At 60.8% G+C, this 17,959-nt stretch overlaps 1 protein-coding gene across 3 annotated transcripts in view; it reads left to right on the plus strand.

Moving 5' to 3' along the window:
- TAFA5 (TAFA chemokine like family member 5) overlaps positions 1–17,959 on the plus strand; it is a 218,004-nt gene that overhangs the window by 130,159 nt on the left and 69,886 nt on the right. For all 3 annotated transcript variants that reach the window (XM_017504855.2, XM_037730060.1, XM_017504856.2), the window contains exon 2: positions 10,506–10,655. In XM_017504855.2, the coding sequence (XP_017360344.1) occupies positions 10,506–10,655 (150 nt within the window). The remainder of the gene's footprint in view (positions 1–10,505; positions 10,656–17,959) is intronic.

The following is a 17,959-nucleotide window of genomic DNA, read 5'->3' on the forward strand; positions in this document are numbered from 1 at the left end:
TCTCCCTCTCTCCCTGTTTTGCTCTGTATCTCTCCCTTTTCCCTCCCTCTCGTCTTTCTTGGTGCAGATTCCTCCTAACGGAGCCAAGAAGGGAGGCTTCTCTAGGGAGGGGTTGGTTGGGGTGGCTGGGGGCGGTGGTGGGTCCTGGGGCTTCTGTTGTCGTAACCATGTGAGTACATTTGTTTCAGGGACTCGTGGAAAGTTTCATGTTAAGTCATCTTTTGTTAAAGTGAAGATGGGGATAGGAGAGGAAGCCAGAACATGGCAACGGTGAAATACGGAGAAACTGCATGTGCATTCACAGCGCTGATCTGATTCCTCAGGGATGTCTGTGTCTCTGTGCGTGTTTCTGACAATCGTGGGTGAGAAGCGGCGCCCTAGGGCCTGAGCAAGGCCCCCACTCTTTCCTGGGGGCAGCTTGTCACACAGAGGGCCTGGGGGTGCAGGGCCTGGAGACGGTCCCCTGCCCCCACTGCCCTCAGCCGCCCAGTGCCAGAGTCAGCAGGCGGAAGCCACAGCCAGAGGAGAGTTTCTGCTCCTTTCCTTCTCACTCATTCACTCACCCGCTCATTCATTCACATACTCATTCATTCGCTCAATCACTCATTAATTCACTCCTTTACTCATTCGCTTATTCACTCACTCATTCATTCACATATTCATTCATTCGCTCACTCATTAATTCACTCCTTCACTCCTTAACTCATTTGCTTATTCACTCACTCATTCACATACTCATTCATTCGCTCAATCACTCATTAATTCACTCCTTCACTTCTTTACTCATTCGCTTATTCACTCACTCACTCATTCATTCACATATTCATTCATTCGCTCAATCACTCATTAATTCACTCCTTCACTCCTTAACTCATTTGCTTTTTCACTCACTCATTCATTCACATATTCATTCATTCGCTCAATCACTCATTAATTCACTCCTTCACACCTTAACTCATTTGCTTATTCACGCACTTATTCATTCACATATTCATTCGCTCAATCACTCGTTACTTCACTCCTTCACTCCTTTACTCATTCATTTATTCACTCATTCACTCAGTCACTTACTCATTCACTCGCTTATTCACTTATGCATTCTGTCATTCACTTATTCACTCACCCATTCAGTAATTCACTTATTCACTCACTATTTACCGACTCACTCATTGACACACTCACCCAGTCATGACTCAGTCATTCACTCACTCATTCACTGACTCAGTCACCCAGTCAATCACCCAGTAACTCATTCATTCTCATTCACTCATTCACTCACTAATTATTTACTCAGTCACTCATTCACCTATTTACCCACTCATTGACATACTCACCTAGTCATGACTCAGTCACTCACTCCCTGAGTCACTCCCTGAGTCACCCAGTCACCCAGTCATTCATTCATTCACTCACTCGTTCATTTACTTTCTGGCTCATTCACTCTCTCGTGCAGTCACACACTCCTTCCTTCTTCTGCTGGTTCCAGCCGTTCATGAAGTGCACTCCGTGCTGGGCTTGGGGCAGGAAGGAGCTGGCCCGGGGCATCTGGGAGGAGCTTGCTGCACGCTGTGGTTTGTGTATCCACATCGCAGAGGAAAGCAAGTCTCGCCCAAAGTGGGGTCCTAGGGAGGTATTTTTCTGAGGTTGGGGGATTCTCTGCCCTGGTAGAGAAGTGCACGGGCAGCAGCCCCCCTCCACCATCCCTGCCCAGGCGGTTCCGGGCCTGGGGCCTGGGGCCTGGGGCCCGGGGACAGAGACGTGCAGAGCATGGCCGGCCTTGTTCTCGGTGTGGCCTGATGTGTATGAACAGAGCTGCACCCACTTAGCACCGTGCGGGACCAGGAGCAGGGCCAGCCTGTCCCAAGCCGGCCGGTCCGGGCCCGAAAGGCGGACCTGTGCTCGGCAGCACGGGGGGCAGGCTTAGCTGGTGGAGGGCTCAGCTGTGGGAAGCAGAGGCCGGGGCCTGGGGGCAGGGGGCCCCTGAGGCTGGTGAGGACTTGGGAGGAGCTGGGGTCTCCCTTCCAGCCTTCTTCAGGACATGCATAGGCTGACCTCCAGCCATTCTGCCTTCCTGGACACCTCTGCAACTGGATCCCAGCCCCTACCCAGGGGGCCCAGAACCTTCCAGAAGCAGCTCCTTCTCCCTGGGGGCATCTGTCTTCCCAGGCATCACTGCCCAGCGCATTTCAGTGGCTCGTGAGTAGCCCCTGCGTTTCTGTTTTGAGTCCTCCATCCCAGTTAAGGGGGCAGCGTCCCACCCACATCCCCGCTTTCCTGGGCATTGCACCCACGCCCACTGCTGGCCTGGCCCCTTCCGTGTGTGCAGGGCACAATCCCAGGCCTCTCCCGGTGCAGCTTGGGGACCTAGGGGAGAAGGAAGGGGCTTCTGGGGTGACAGCGGGCGTTTCTGATTGATTCAGTGCTGGCGAGGAGCCGATGCTGGGAGCTGAACCACAGATGCTCTGGCTGGGGTCCTGGGGCGCTGGGCAGCCCCGGTCATTGTAACAGCAGCCATTGCCACTTTTTCATTTGCATTATCGTCTTCTTCACCAGCTTCTGTTGGATTTCACAGGTGGCTTTTGGCACGATTGGCCCAGGCGGAGCTTGGAAGGAGCTGTGGGCCCCGGGCAGCTCCCTCCTCCCTCCCAGCCACCCACACGCATCCTGTGGGTCCTGCCCACGTGTGCAGGTCCAAAGGCAGTGGCCGGACAGGCCAGGCCGCAGGCAGGTTCTCTCAGCAGTGGTGGGAGCCAGCTGAAGATTCCGAGAGGGGCTGGGCGGTAGGGACACGCCACGGACGGGGTGCCGTCAGCTGGCCAGGCCACTTGAGCTGCTGTCTTCCCGAACTCTTTGACTTTGCGAGCAGTGCCAGCGCCACATTCACGGCTGTGTGAGGGAGGGCAGGCGGGGCAGCCCCTGGTGCTGCGTGGGGGAGCCGGGCTTCCGTGCCCTCCGCACACATGATCCTTTCTGTTGAAGTCAGACTGTGACGGAGGGTGGATACTAGGAAATGATGACAGACGATCTGACTGTGACTTAAATGCTGAGACTGTGATACTCCGTCAGGTCTTAAAGAGCGTGTTTTCTGTATGTTTAATCCTCGTACTAGCGTCCCCATGATCCGGGGTCACCTCATTTATGAGCTGGGGCAGAGCTACCTGTGGCGATCGCTCCGACCTGGAGGCGGGGTCTTCCGTCGTGGGGGGAGGCTCCCTGGAAATCGCGCTTCTGGTCTCAATGTTGCCCCCACTCATGGCAGGGCCCTGCTTCCTGTGAACCCCAGGTGGCCCAGGGCACCCGCATGAACTCTGGAGACGACTGGGCCTGAGGCCGCAGCTTGGGGTGGAGCTAGTGTGCGAGCGGGCTGGTGCCCTGGCTGAGCAGCAGTCTGGCCTCCTCTTCCAGCGGTGACAGGACGGGGCAGCTGTGCCAGGGAGGACAGCCTGAGTGTAGGGCAGAGGCCGTCCAGCTGGGCAGGACAGGCGGGACGGGCACAGGGCCCAGGGAGGCTGAGGCCGGGGCTCTGGACCCTCCTGGCCCCTGCCCCATGCTGTGGGCAGAGGAGTCCAGTGAGCGAAGCCAGGGTTGCCAGATGATGTGCCTGGCCAGCGGCAGGGGCCCTGGCTGGGGACTTCTGGGAGGGTGGACGGGGAGGTGTCTGCAGGTGAGCAGCCTTTCCAAGTCACTGGCTTCACTCAGAGCTGATGCCCCAGCTCAGAGGTGGTGCCCGTGCAGGTAGGCAGGACAGGCTGAGGACACCCCATTGCCCCACCCACCACTTGGACACAGGCTGGTCCGTGAACACTCGCGTGGGAGCTCCGGGCGACCCTACGGTGTCTCCTTTTCTAATACTGTTGGGGACCTGCCCCCCAGCTTCCCAGCGGCACTGTTAGTCACCTCCGGCTGCCCCATGCCCTTGTTTCTGGTCCGACCCAGCACAGTGCTGGTGTTTGCGATTGGTAAATGCAATCCTCTTGGTCTGTGCCTGTCAAAGTCATTTTGGGTCTTCCTCTGTCATCTGTCACATCACATGTCCCCTCAGGTCTGTGTCACTGCCGGGCAGGATTACACAGTTTGCCTGTCCGTGCCCCACGGGTGGCAGGAAGTGCTCCACAGGGCCCAGGCCGAGCTCCACATGCCAGAGGGCCTCTGTCCTGCCAGGGAGGCCCCGGCCCCCGTCCCTGAGCGACTCCCTTTGTCACGCCTCCTGGAGCCTAGGCCTGGTCTGTGCCCACCTGAAGCCACTTCCTGGTGCCCCCACTGCCCTGCCAGCTCCTACCCAGCACCTGGGAGGAGGGGCACTGCTTGTCTCTGAGACGTTCTCTCTGGACCTTCCTGTGGCCTGCCTAGACTGGCTGGCCCCTGCCCTTGAGGGCTCTGCGGGGACCTGAGGGGCTTGCGTTCTAGCTGCCAGTGGCCTTCCCTGGGTCCAGCTGTCTCCCCTGTCAAAACTTGGCTCACTCATGAAAACCGAGCGTCTGGATGTGGACGTGTACCCGCCTATCCTCAACCATAGCATCCTCCCTGCCATCGCCTGCCGGGGTCCCAGAGAGCCGGTGGTCCCCAGGGTCTGGGCAGGGCTCTGGGAGTTCTGCTGCACAGCTGCTCTCCGCAGTGCCCTTCCCCTCATCCACAGGTCCCAAGTCATGGCCCACCAGGCTTGTGACGTCAGCTCTGTGAGCTGTTTCTGCAAAGCTCGTAGGAGCCAGGCGATGATGGTGCCCGCCTGGTGGGTTGTGGAGGGCTTGCTACGGCCCCTGAACCCACTCCAGCCCGGTGCCCGCGCTTCGCTGTGCCAGGGCAGCAAGTGGGGGCCGGTGCCAGGCTCTTGGGCTCTGCAGGCCTCAGGCTCCCGGAGGCCACCAGACCACTCCTCAGTCCCTATCATGGGACAGTGGGGGCTCGGTCTGGCTGCAGCAGGGCTCCCAGGCAGGTCTCCCATGCAGCCGTGCTGGAGGGCTCCATGCTGTGTGGGAGTTCAGAGCTGGCATTTGAGTGGGCATGGGGGCACGCTGGCACCCGCCGCCCCCACATGCTGATGAGGGGCGTGAATGGGCCACAGGAGCCCCTCCAGCCTACACGCCCAGCACAAAACCCGGGGGGGGGGGCTCCTTCGGCAACCAAGGCTGGCTCATCCTGGCTGTGAAGTGGGGTGCGCTTCTAAGGTGGGGCTCCCCCCGGACATGGTCTCCCTTCTTGGCCCAGACACAGCCAGCTGGGCAGACAGGGCAGAGCAGGGCCAGGCCGTGGGTGATGAGAGGCATTTCCCCGGGGCAATTTCTTGCAGAGGCTGGGCAGGGGCTCCTAAGTGTGCAGGCCCGCCTGCCGCATGACTCACAGACGGTGCCAGCTCACACCCAGCTCTGCCTTCAGGGGTCTTCTCCGCATGGCACGGGGCTAGGCTGCCTCCCGAAATCAGAGGCCAGGACCAGCTGAGAAGTGGTCTGCCCAGGCTCCCCAGTTGGGGGTGTGAGTGAGGGTCTGCCCCATGGGACAGCATCTGTCCGAAGCTGAGGCTGTGGTGGCACTGTGGCACCCAAGGGGCAGTGGGAAGAGTGGCCCATGGTCTCTGGTGGTTCCCAGCTGCCTTAGAATACCAGGTGGCCACATTCTCTTCACAGAAGGGGGTTTCTGTGAAATGATGTTTGACAAACAGCAGTTGTGGAAAGGTTTCACGTGATCAACCCATGCACACCCCTGCGGGAGGCGGAGTCGGGAGGTGTCTGCGGGCTGGAGTGGTGGATTCTTTGTTTTTTAAAATCTGCCTCTCCAACTTCTGATTTTTGCCACGCAATGACGTCACTGCCTTTCTCTCTAAGAAAACTCACCCAAAGGCAGCTTTTTTCCTTTCCATTCCGCTGGTGGCCGCCCCTCCGCACGCTGTCCCTCGCACACGCATGTGCACACAGCCTCGCTTGCTGTGAGCCCTCTGCAAGCCCCTGGTCCAGGCCAGCGCATCGGAAAGGTGGCTGGGGTCCTGCAAGGCCGAGGGTGGAGGTCCCATGTCCTCTCCACAGAGACTCCCGTGCCCTGGGCTTTGTGGGAGCTGGTGCTGGAGAAGGAATTGTGGTCACTTGTTTTATTTTTGAGTGTTTTTCCTTCTGGTTTTCAAAGCAATGCAAACTCCTTATTTAAAAACAAAAAGAGAAGAGAAGAGAAAGAAACAGCACCCCGTCTCTGAGAAAAGGCTGGCCCCGTGAGTGGGCCAGCACACGCTGAGGGGAGGCCCCTGGTGGAGGCGCCTGTGCTGTGCTGAGGTGCTGAGCCCTGGGGGGTGGCCTCGCCATGGTCCCAGCCTTGCCAGGAGCCCTGGGGGACCCTGGAACCTCCCAGATGGCCTTCTTCCAGAAGCTGGGAAGGTGCACCGTGGCGGCCAGGGACCCTGCTCTACCCTGCACCTCCAGACGGCAGAGCGCCTTGGGGCTCCCACCCCCCACGCAGCCCTGGTGAGGTCTCCCCAGCTGACTCCTGGTATGCCCGTCTTCCCTTCTGAATCCCCGTTTCTAAGCATGTGGTGATATTGGAGCTCGTGAACAGAGGGGGCAGTCAGCATTGGGTGGTGGCCGAGCATCGCCCAGCACTCGGAGTGGGAACCCTGAGGAACCCGTCCCTGCGGCCTGGAGACCAGGCCAGCCTGGACCCCTCCCGAACGCCTCACAGTGGGTGGAGAGTGTGGGGGGGTGTACATGCCCTGTGTGTGACTCTGTGTGTGGAGTGTGGTCTGCACAGTCACGCCCCTCCCCATCCCCCCGCCCCGCCCCGCCCACACCACTCCATCCCCACGGGCAGGTCCCAGGCCGTTGTGTGCCTTGGTCTCCTCCTCTGAAATTGCAGCACGATGCTGGTGCTGCCTGCAGGGCTGTGGCGGGTGCAGTGAGGGGAGCCTGGGCGGGCAGGGCCAGCGAGCGGGAGACAGCTGTGCTGGGTGGCAGGCGTGCCTGCCCCTCCTCTTCATTGCCATCGCTGCTGGGGGGCTTAGCTGCAGGTTTCTGCAGGGTGGGGCCCCTACTCAGTCCCGCACCCCAGCCCTGGGTCTGGGCTCCCTGCCCACCTTACCCCTGAGACTGGTATCAGGGGTCTGATGGTGGCCCAGCCTGTGGTGGCAGAGGGTCTGCATGGCTGGCTCCTGGGCATTGCACGTCCCACAGGAAAGGAGGGCTGGTGTGTGGTGTGTCCGCCTGCCTGCAGCTCTGGGTGCGGACAGCGGGCTGAGGACCCGACTGTCAGTTCATCTTGTTGAATGCCGCCTACGTGGCCTGAGGGCCCTCTGAGCCGGGCTTTCGGACTCAGATGCAGGATAGCGGATGCCCTGGACGAGCCTGCACGCTCCTCCTGAGCCCAGGCTGACACGCTGAGCAGATGCAGCTCACAGCAGCGGCAGAGGCTCCTTCTCTCTTAACTCCTAGACACTGAGTGTCACACCCATCTGGTATCTGATCCCCTGGTGTGCCGTGTGACCTGCTGGAAACACCCGCCCTGGGGTGTGAGCACGGCTGCCACCCAGTGTATCAGGCCATCTGCTGATTCCAGAGAGCGTCGGTCTTCTCCGCCTCGGTTTTGGGCCGATCGACCTCCCCGCCCCATTTCCTGGCTTTTCACGTGGCCCTGTGCTACTGGGGCTCTCCAGCCTCCCCCTTGGAGCCTTTCCCAGAGACCTCCCACCACGTGCCAGCACTGACCTATGTCTTAGGGTGCTGATGCTCACATCCAAGGACAGCTCAGTGGCGTCCCCAGGGCCTGAGGCAGGGGAGTGGTGGTGAGCCCTCCTTCCTTTGGGAGCCCCCCTCTACCCTCCTGAGTGCAGGCCCAGCTCAGCTATGGAGGAAGATGGTGGGTTCCAGGGGCACCGTCTGCAGAAAACAGATTCGGAAAATGAATTGAGGAAGTGAAATCATCAGGGCAGGAAGCTGTGGAAGGGTGGAGGCGGGCAGCCGTGGGAAGCCAGACCAGGAGAACTGGGCTGGGGGTTCTGGCTGAATCTTGGTCGTCCAGTAAGCTCGCCATGAATTCACAAATGAGGGACACCTGGCCTCCGCGGACACAGCAGTGTGGGGCAGACACCCCACAGATGGGGCGTTCGGACTCATTCCAAGTGGGACAGCCGTAGATTTCCAGACAGAGTTTGGTTTTCTGTCTGCTACGGGTTGAATCCTATTCAGGCGCTCACCCCCGTGCCTGCGAATCCGGCCTCATTCGGAAATAGAGCCTTTCCAGATGTGGTGAAGTTAAGATGAGGTCTCTAGGGTGGCTCTGGTCGGTAGGATTGGTGTCCCTAAAGGAAGGGGTCCCTGCAGGGAGGAGGCTGTGTGGCCGTGGAGGCAGAGGCTGGACTGACCTGGCTATAAGCCCGAGGACACTGAGGGTCACCACAGCCCAGAAAGGCTCAGAGGCCGCGTCCCGGCTGCCATCTGGATGTCAGGTGATGGCCTCCAGCCCCGTGGGAGAAGAGTGTGTGCCGTGAGTCTGCCTGGGGTGCGGCTCGCTGTGGCGCTCTGATACGCACGAAGCTCCTGCTCGGCCCTGACACCTCCTCTCGGAAGACTCCCGGTGGGTGCAGGGCAGAGGTGGAGGGGTGGCCCTGTTTCAGGCCTAAGCTGTGTTGGGTCTTGGGGTGACAGAGCTGGGCAGCCCCTCCATGTTCCTTCAAGCTGCACCCTGCCAGCATGTGTGATGTCTGGACTGGGCTTGGGGATCCAGAGCTGATGGGTGACAAGGCAGGTGCTGGAGGAGGGGGTGTCTAAGGTTATCACAGGAGACAGGATGGATAAGGAGGGGCACCCAAGCTGAAGACATGGCTGCTGGGGAGCGCCGGGTCATGGCCTGCAGGTTCCTCTGCAAGGGTGGCACGGCTACCCTTCGTCCCTCATGCACCCACTGCTGCCTTGCTGGGAGTCACCTCCCTGCCATCCTGTTGTCCTGAGCCCCCCAGGCAGTCCCAAGACTCTGCTGATGCCCACAGGCTGGAAGCCCTGAGCCCAGGCGTCGCTGTGATGCTGCTGCCTTCTCCCCCAGGTGGAAGGGGTCCCTGGGGAGGACACCACAGTCTCTTCTCACCACCGTGGCCCCAGGGCCCCGCACAGAGGCAGGCTTAGAGCAGCCACTCACTACCTACTCGGGGTGGAAGAGTGAGTCAGCCAGGGAGCGGTCATCCAGGCGGCTCCAGGGCGCAGGTGCCCACATGGAGCTGGATGGCAGGCGCCTGGCACTCACCGTGCAGGGCGGGTTTGGGCAGCACTGGCTGAGGGACGACCTCCGCCTGCCCTGGGGTGGCTGGTTTTCATCTTTGCTATTTTTATTTGTCAGCGTTAATGTTTGGCTGTGATTGGTGGTGGCTGTGCCTCGTTATGCCAACAGAGTGGCGTCTTAAATTCCATGGGTTTATTTGCAAGGTAGAGCCTCCTGGTGGCTCACCTTCCCTCTCCAGAGATGCCTGGGCTGTCGGCCCCTTGGAGAGACGGCCTTCTCCCTGGGATTTAGGGGGCGTGGGGTGAGGAAAGCCAGGGAAATTATTTACGTTGGTACCTTTGGAAGAAACGTGTCTCTTCTCTGTATCACAGCTGGTCCCAAAGCCTGACTCTGCCCCAGGATCCTTCCCGCCTCCCTCCTGCCATGTGGGGTGTCTGTAACGTGGGGAGCAGGGGTGGTATGACAAGGGAGATGGGGGATGCAGGGTGCTCCGTGGGAGCCTGTCCACAGTCACCCGTGGGTGGTGGGTGTCTGCGCAGCCCATCCATGATGCTTGCGTGTGTCTGTGTCTGCATGGGCACCTGCACCTGAGAGGGCATGTCCTCGGGTGTGGCTGGTGAGCCTGGGCCGCCTGGCCTTGGTGTGCTCATGCCTGGGTGTCACCGTGTACACTTGCAGGCCTGTGGCTCACTCCAGGGGTGTGGTATGTGCACACAGGTGTGTGGGCATGCACTGGGCTGTGGGAGGGCGGAGGAAACCTTGAACCTTCTGGCATCGATGCACGCCATGGTGCCCGCCTGCTCGTGTGTCCGTACCCAGGCAGGGACAGCAGTTCCTGGTTCCACACAGCCTTTGACAAGGCTGAGAGGGAGTCTGACATGTTTTCCGACTCCAGCGTGCCACGTCCTGGGGCCAGTGTGCTGGTGTTTTCGGACAGAGACCAAGCAGTATGCCACATGGAGCCGGCTTCCCTCCTGCAGGCCCGATTGTGTGCAGGGAAACCCGCTCCCTCCTCTTGATCCGAGCCTTTCATTTCCGGGCGTGACAGAGATGGGGCTGCGGGTAATTTCCTGTCTGCCAAGGCAGCGCCGCCTGAACACCAGCCTGTGCGCAGAGTGGAGGTCGCCGGCTTCACCCAGCTCTGGCGTCCACCGAGCGCCCCTTGCTGGCCGCCTTCAAGGCGCTTTCGGAAGCTCGCTCTGAGTGATGCGGTCCCCCTGCCCTGTGGCCTGGCCACCGAGGGCCCCTCTGTGGGTGGGCTCTGGCTGTGGGGTGACTGTAATGTGTGGCCACTCAGTGGCTTCTGCTCCTCTCTGCAGGTCAGCTGGCCGCCGGCACCTGTGAGATTGTGACCCTGGACCGGGACAGCAGCCAGCCTCGGAGGACAATTGCCCGGCAGACCGCCCGCTGTGCGTGCAGAAAGGGGCAGATCGCCGGCACCACAAGAGCCCGGCCCGCCTGTGTGGACGGTAAGCACCCACGGCCCCAGGACCTCACTGAGGGCGCCTCTTCCCTGACGCGACCCCTTCCCTGAAGGCCCCCAGGCCTCGGCGCCGCCTCAGGTCAGACCCCCAGCCATCAGACAGCTGCTCTCGCGGTGGGTGCTGTGAGCTTGTGGGCTTGGGGACTGGCTGGGGTGCGGTCTCCAGTTCCTGGGGGCTGGTCAGGGAGAGGCCGGCGCCCTGCCCTACTTGCCTGTGTGTGGGGGTCTCTGGCCCGAGACTGTGGTTCTCTGGTGTTGCCTCGGGGGGAGGGAAAGGACAGCAGTGGTGCTGCTGCAGGACGGCGAGGTCCCCTGGGTGCCGTTCCGTCGTCTATATGCCAGAGGGACCCGGTACTTGTCTCTGGGTCTGGCCAGCTCAAGACACCCGTGCCACAGTCCCCGCCCCCACGGGCTCCGAGCGTGTGCAGGTGAGCTCCTGCTGTCAGCTGGCAGCGTCCTCCCGAAGAAGTCAAGCTGCTGACAAGCCGTGCCGTGCTCAGCGTTGCTGAGTCAGCACTTGGAAAGGGCACCTGCTGTGGGTGGCATGGGGCAGGAGGGGAAAGGGGCCCCTGGCAGGGGCTATCCGGCATCTGGTGGAAGCCTGTCCGCTGGTAGGGAAGTCTGCTGTGCATGTGCTGTGCCTGGCCATGGAGAGAGACTGGCCTTTACCAAGGCAGCTGGTGACCGGCCAGGCTCAGGGGTCAGCGTGAGACCTGGGAACCCCATAGGCAGGACCTCCCCAAGGCCCTGTGTGTCCCAGTGTCAACACCAACCAAAAGTCAGGCGTGGGCGTGTAGGGCAGGCATTAAATCCAGGCTGGGCCCCACCTTGTGACCAGAGTGGGTGGGGAGACCCCTCCCTGGGGCAAACATGGGGGCTGCTAGGGGCCTAACCAGTAGCCCTGTGCCAGTGCAGGCAGCTCGGGGTGAAGGACCTCACACAGGGGCATTGGAAGCCTTGGTTCCAGGCGCAGCAGCTTGACCACAGCCCAGGAGACAGTGCAAGGAGGGAGGGTCCCTCATGGGTGAGATTCGGAGTCCCCTCTGTGGGGGGCTCTCAGGCCACCTCCTTGGGGTGGAGAGAAACCAGCATCTCTGAGTGATGGGCATAGACTTGGGCTGCTGTGGGGTTGTCCTGGCGCTGTGGCCTGGTGAGGACAGAGGCCCTGCAAAGCCAGGTGAAGACAGGCAGGGACTGACTGGCGGGTGGAGTAGGGCGGAGGACATCTGGGTTGTTGCTGTCGGCGGCCCCTCCAGGCCCGGGTGGACTTCAGGGCAGCTGTATAGGTGGCATCCTGCACTGAGATGTGGGTGTGGGCATCTCAGGCCTGGCACAGCGCTCATGGGCCGTCCGGGGACGGGATGTGGGGACCTGCGAAGATGTGTCCCCAGACAGCTGGCCCAGCCCGTGGAGGGCAGGCGCTTGCCAGACCTCCCAGGGCTGGATTTGGCGTCCAGGGTTTCTGACTCTGGTCAGGGGCCCTGTTCTCCCTGACTGCCCCAGCAGGGGCTCCAGATGCCCAGCTTCAGATCCCACCGCCTCTGCTCAGGAGCCCGACATGGGCAGCCTTGCCCGTGTGCTGTGATCTAGAACACGGGGTCAGGGACAGAGCCAGCTGCTGTGTGGGCACCAGTAAAGGTCCTTGGAGAAGGGCTGGGCACACAGAGACAGGGACAGACATCCTGAGCCCTCCACGGGGGAGGTGGCTGTTCTAGGAATAAGAATACCGGTATTGGGTGGGCACAGTGGCTCACGCCTGTAATCCCAGCACTTTGGGAGGCCGAGGTGGGTGGATCACAAGGTCAGGAGTTCAAGACCAGCCTGGACAAGATGGTGAAACCGTGTCTCTACCAAAAATACAAAAACTAGCCGGGCGTGCTAGCAGGTGCCTATAATCCCAGCTACTCAGGAGGCTGAGGCAGAGAATCCCTTGAACCCGGGAGGCGGAGGTTGCAGTGAGCCGAGATCATGCCACTAACACTCTGGCCTGGGTGACAGAGCAAGACTCCCGTCTAAGAAATAATTAAATAAAAAGAATGTCAGTATCACCGGGAGGAAGGTGTGCTGAGAGGCCGGGCCCTGGATCCCCTACAGCCAGAGAGACCCCTCCAGGGCTGTCCCAGCAGAGTCAGGGCATGGTGAGGAGAGTGAGGGCTGACAGATACTGAGCTGTCTCCCGCTGTCTCCAGTGAGCCTGTCCTAGGACCGTGAGGCAGGAACAGGGCAGGCTGTGAGTCTGCCCCAGGGCCCAGTACCGGAACCCCTAACCCCGTGAGGCCTCTGCAGGAAGGGAAGGAGGGGAGGGAGCCTTGGGCTCTTGGCTGAAGGCTCACGCCTGCCCAGGGCTCAACCCCCTAGCCTCTCCTGCCTGCAGATGCCTCATGCAACAGGGGGCTGCATGCACTGCTCAGGTGGGATGCCGGGGAGAACCCACGGGCTAGGCGGGCTTTCGGCTGAGCCACCCTGGCTGTCTGCCCTGGACCCAGCAGCTGCAGGCCACTGGCCCACCTGCCACCAGCCCTGAGACTTTGTGGGGAACCTCTTTGGCGCTTGGGAGGGGGATTGTGGGGCGAGAGGCTGAGCTTGCTGGAGTGCACTGGAGGAGAAGGGAGCCATCCCAGGCTTCTGGTGCGTTTTGAGGACCTGGGGCAGGGAGCAGCGGGCCACTGGAGCCTTGTTTCCGCCCTTATTAAACACATCTATCAATTTGCATCTGTAGAGGGCATCTGATTAAACAGCAGGTACACAGGCCTCAGGGCTGCTCTGCATCTCCCAGGCCGAGGTTCTGCAGCGCTGGATCCCAGGGCGAGCTACGGCAGAGACGTGGTGGTCTTTCCAGGGAAGGGGACTGCTTCTCCCACCCCAATGCCCTCCCGGCTGCCTGTATCTACAGCCACCGGAGCACATGGTGGCCGCGGTGCCTTCTCGGGGACACTGATTCTTCCCACGACTGGGAGGGGAGAGCATTGCTCTGCACGGCCTGGGAGTTCACAGCCAGGCCCGCCCCGTCTTCTCATTACTTCTGCCCGCCTGTGGGGAGAGTTGGGGTCAAAATTGATTACTAATTGAATCTGGGTCTGCTCATCTGAAACTGCCTTCACTTCCCTCTCACCAGGAGCCTCCTGGTGCCTCAGGAGCCGGGTCCCAGAGACCCAAATTAAAACCTTCACATTTTCAAGGGAGGCCGAACAAATTACTTAGCTTGCTGCTTTTTGCACAGTGGGCATTTTCCAAGCTGCCATCTAATTTAATTTTTGCTTTTCTCTTTTCTTGCTCTGTGTGCATAATAAGTTTCCTCGTATGTGAATTGTGTTTGCTAAAGAGAAAACGTGTGCCCTGTCGAGCTGGGTTGGACCTGAATGCGAGCAGGGTTTAAATGCGGAAGGCGCGTGCTGACCCTCCCGTGTTCCGTGCCTACAGGAGCCAGGAACCCCGGCGCAAACCTCACTGCTCACTTGTTCATTTGGCTCCTTAACTGTTCATACATTTGCTCACTCACTCATCTGTTGAAGCAAGGTGTGTGCCCATGGCAGCAGGGAAGGTGAATAGGAAAATCAACTCCAAACACCTGATACAGAGAGCCATGCAGTGCCACAGGTGTGGGAATTGAGATTGGGGCCCCAGAGTGTAGTCACTTCTTCCTGCCGGGACCTCAGCAAAGACGCATTTATGAGGGAGCATTTGAATAGGGTATTGAGGGATGAAGAGGAGCTCACCAGAAATGCTTCTCTTTGTAAAAAGAGGGGGCCAGTGGTTAGAGAGGAATTCTGGCCTCCAGACTCTCTGGCCTTGTCTCTGAGCTAAAACATTCCTGGATGAACCTCCTCCCAGCCTGTACGGGGCGAGGCTGTGAGCCTGTGCACCTACCTGCATTCGAGATCCAACAGACAGGACCAGCAGTGAGAGAGTCAAACACAAGCCAGCCACTCAGTGCCGTGCGTTCCGTCTTGCACACAAATGTCAGCCACTGGCCCCTCCCTCAGGGCTGCCCTCCCAGGCAGGCACCGGGTTGACGATGCCCGGGGCCTGGGCAGGTCCTGCTTCTGCTCTTTTCTATTGGTTTATGCAGATGTCCCCCTTTCCCATCAGCACACACGTGCTGGCTCCCGCAGCCCCCACAGCACTGCCTTGAGGACTGAGACCTGGTCCCCAAGTCCGGCCCTTACCCAGCCCTTGCCAGGCGTGCAGAAGGCGGCTATGCCCGGCCAGCCCTCCTCGCTGAGGCAAGGTCTTTCTTTATGAAGAGAGGTGCTGTCTCCCACAAGTTCATTTCTCCTGAAACTCCTTTCCAGGAAATCAAAGTAAAGACTACAGCCCAGTATGGGGGTAGCAGAGGGTGGTGGTTTGTTCGGGGCTGCCCCGGAGCTGAGCCGCCGGGTGAAGGGCAGGGGCCTCCAGTCTCGGGCCTGGGCCAGGGCATTTTCCCTGAAAGCTTTTGGGGTTGGTGGGCTGCAGTCATGACCCTGTGCAGACCCATTGTCAGGGCCGCAGTGGCCACTGGGAGGTGTGGGACAGTCCAGTTGGCTGACAGGTGTGGGGAGGCTGTGCCCAGGAAGGGGCAGGGCCAGAGGTCCTGGAGGTGCAGGCTGGGCGGAGGCTAATATTCTTCAGGCATGAGGCCTTAAAAGCCACCAGGATCCTGGGCTGGGAAAAAGAGACAGAAAGCAGACATATGGGCACCGCTGGGTTCTGGGCAGAGGTGTGGTGGCCAAGTCTGCCTCTCCGGTGCTGGGAGTTTGAGGCAGGCGTGGGAATCACAGGCCCCTCCCACTCTCCGGCAGCGTGGACGGGTGGCCGTAGACGCACAGCCTCAGTGGGGTGGATGCTGAGGCTGTGGTGTCTGGCGTCTGTGCTTCTCATGTGCTTTAGAGCCGGGTGCAGAGAAGGGGCACAGCGAGGGGCATGTGTGCTCAGCGACGCCTTCCACCCCACGTCCCCAGCCTTGACCTGGTCCTCCAGCCACAGGTCAGCATGGGAGGGCGGAGAGTGCCCCGGCCACCTACGGGAGTCTGGAGACGGTCCATGCACTTGGTGTGGGGATGGGGACCACACTGACGGCAGTGCCGGGGGCCCTTGGGCTGTGGGTCCGGGGAGAGACTCTGGATGCCGGGGGTGGGGGCTGTGGGTCCGGGCAGTGATTACGGGAGCCGGGGTGGCAGGGAAGCCACTTTTTCTCTTGCCGTTGTTGGCCGTCATCATGCCTGGCAGCTCATGGTGCCCTAGAAATGTGGAGTTTAATCAGAGGAGCACAGAAGTGAAAAGCCTTTCAGCTGCGAGAGGCCGGGCAGAGAACCACACCGTCTCCACCTCGAGGTGCTGGCGGGGCCTTCAGGGCCAGCTGAAGCTGCTGTGGCTGGGATTAGGGCAAGGGGTTTTTTCCACCAGGAGAGACGTGATCACCTGCTCTATTGTACACAGCAGGCTGAGTGTGCCAAGGTCCCCTGAGATGTGGTGTTCGTGGCTGACTCAGCCTGGCCAGGGGTCAGCCCCAGGGTGGCAGCCGGAGAGGCTGTGACCAGTCCTGCCTCCCCGTTCATCCCCTCAGCAAATGGTGTTTGCGAGAAGAGGGGCCCCGGTACCCCACAGTCTTCACACAACACGGAGACTGTGGTCAGCATAAAGTCAACGTGAAGGTGGCAGGCCAGTGTGGGGGCAGCAGAGGCTGGGGGCTTGTGAGCAGGACTGCCGCAGGGCTGAGCCATGGGGTGGAGCGTGGTGGCCCCGAGCCTCTGTCCGGGACCGGGGCAGTTTCCCTGGAAGATTTTGGGGTGGGCGGGCTGCAGTCATGGCCTTGCACAGACCCACTGTCGGGGCTGCAGCGGCCACTGGGGGTGTGGGCCAGCCGGGCTGACGGACGGGTCTGGGGAGGCTGTGGGAGGAAGGGGCTGTCTGTGAGTGGTCCTTCCCGCATTGAGCCCCGACCGCCCTCGGCAGCTGGCATCCTGCACTGACCACCCGGCACCATCTAGGAGGGGGTCTGGGGCCCTCACCAAATCACAGAGACCCCGATCTGAGGAAGGATAAGGAAGCCGGGGGGGCTTCAGAGGGGCCCAACCTCCATGTGGAATACTGGGTTTTGCTCTGGGCTGTTTGCTGGGTACTCGTGCCCCTAACAACCTGACTGAGGAAAGGACTCATGGTGCAGGTACCTTCCAGCACATGACGGAGGCCAGCGGGGCCCCTACCTGCCTCAGGATGTGCCCTCACCACTGCGGGGGGCGTGGCATGTTGGCTCCCTTCTGCCAGCTCAGGGAGATCCTGCATTTCCAGAGGCTTCCTGAGGCCACGGGCAACTGGGTCTGCAGCCACATCCCTGGCCAGCTTGTGGGTTCTGCCCACCCCGGGACCCCTCCTGGCTTGGGGTCCGTGCTCTGCGCACAGAAGCCGTGGGTGCCAGCATGGCCCTCCGTTGGGCGGGCACTGCCAGCCGCTGACTGGCTCGACTGTGACGGGGCTGTGGGGACACCATCTCTGCACAGACTGCTGCCACCGTGGCCTTTTAGTTACGGAACCGCGGCTGGGAGGGGGTGGCGTGTTATAAATGCCTGGCAAGCTGAGCGGCGCCTGGGGACTGCTGGCAACACCTCCTTCCCCGGCACGTCCCTCAGTGTCATCCTGCCTGATCAGATGGGGTTGGATACGCCCTGGGATGCGGGCGCCACGTCCCTCAGCTGTGAGCATGGCTGGTTTGGGAGGAAGACGCTGGGCCGTGCGGAGAGCCTGCCCCGGCTCCCCAGGATGCGGATAAGAATTGCCTCAGTCCACAGCATGCGGCCGTGTCAGGCCCAGCAGACGGGCAGGGCAGGTGTGGCTGTGCTCAGCCTCAGCTCACAGTGCCTGGCCAGCCCAGGGCCACCCTGGTGGACTTCTTTCGGGGAGGAGCTGACTGCTCGGCCCAGCCCTGGCTGTGGTCTCAGAGGACAGTGGCCACGGTGTGAAAGGCCAGGCAGTTTGCTCATCAGAGTCCCGTTTTACCAGAGGGAGGAAGCCCGTCTGTCTACAGCAAGTTAGCCAGTAGATAGTTCCAGATCTTGGTGCGTTTGATTGTTGGAAAAGCACACAGCAGCTGCATGGCTCTGACGCCTCTGTAGAGAGGAGACTGTGGACCCAGGGTGTCCTTCTGCTCAGAACATGGGCTCCCTTGCGTGTCCCCCACTGTGAGCCCACCCAACTCCCCGTTCCAGGGAGCACGGCTCGGGGTGAAGAAGAGGAGACCCAGCATTCAGGGAGCACTGTGTGAGCCGTGGCTCAGCACGGGAGTCCACGCGTCCCCGGGACGGAGAGCCGAGG

This window comes from Cebus imitator, unplaced genomic scaffold (assembly GCF_001604975.1).
Source record: "Cebus imitator isolate Cc_AM_T3 unplaced genomic scaffold, Cebus_imitator-1.0 Scaffold329, whole genome shotgun sequence".
Classification (NCBI taxonomy): domain Eukaryota; kingdom Metazoa; phylum Chordata; class Mammalia; order Primates; family Cebidae; genus Cebus; species Cebus imitator.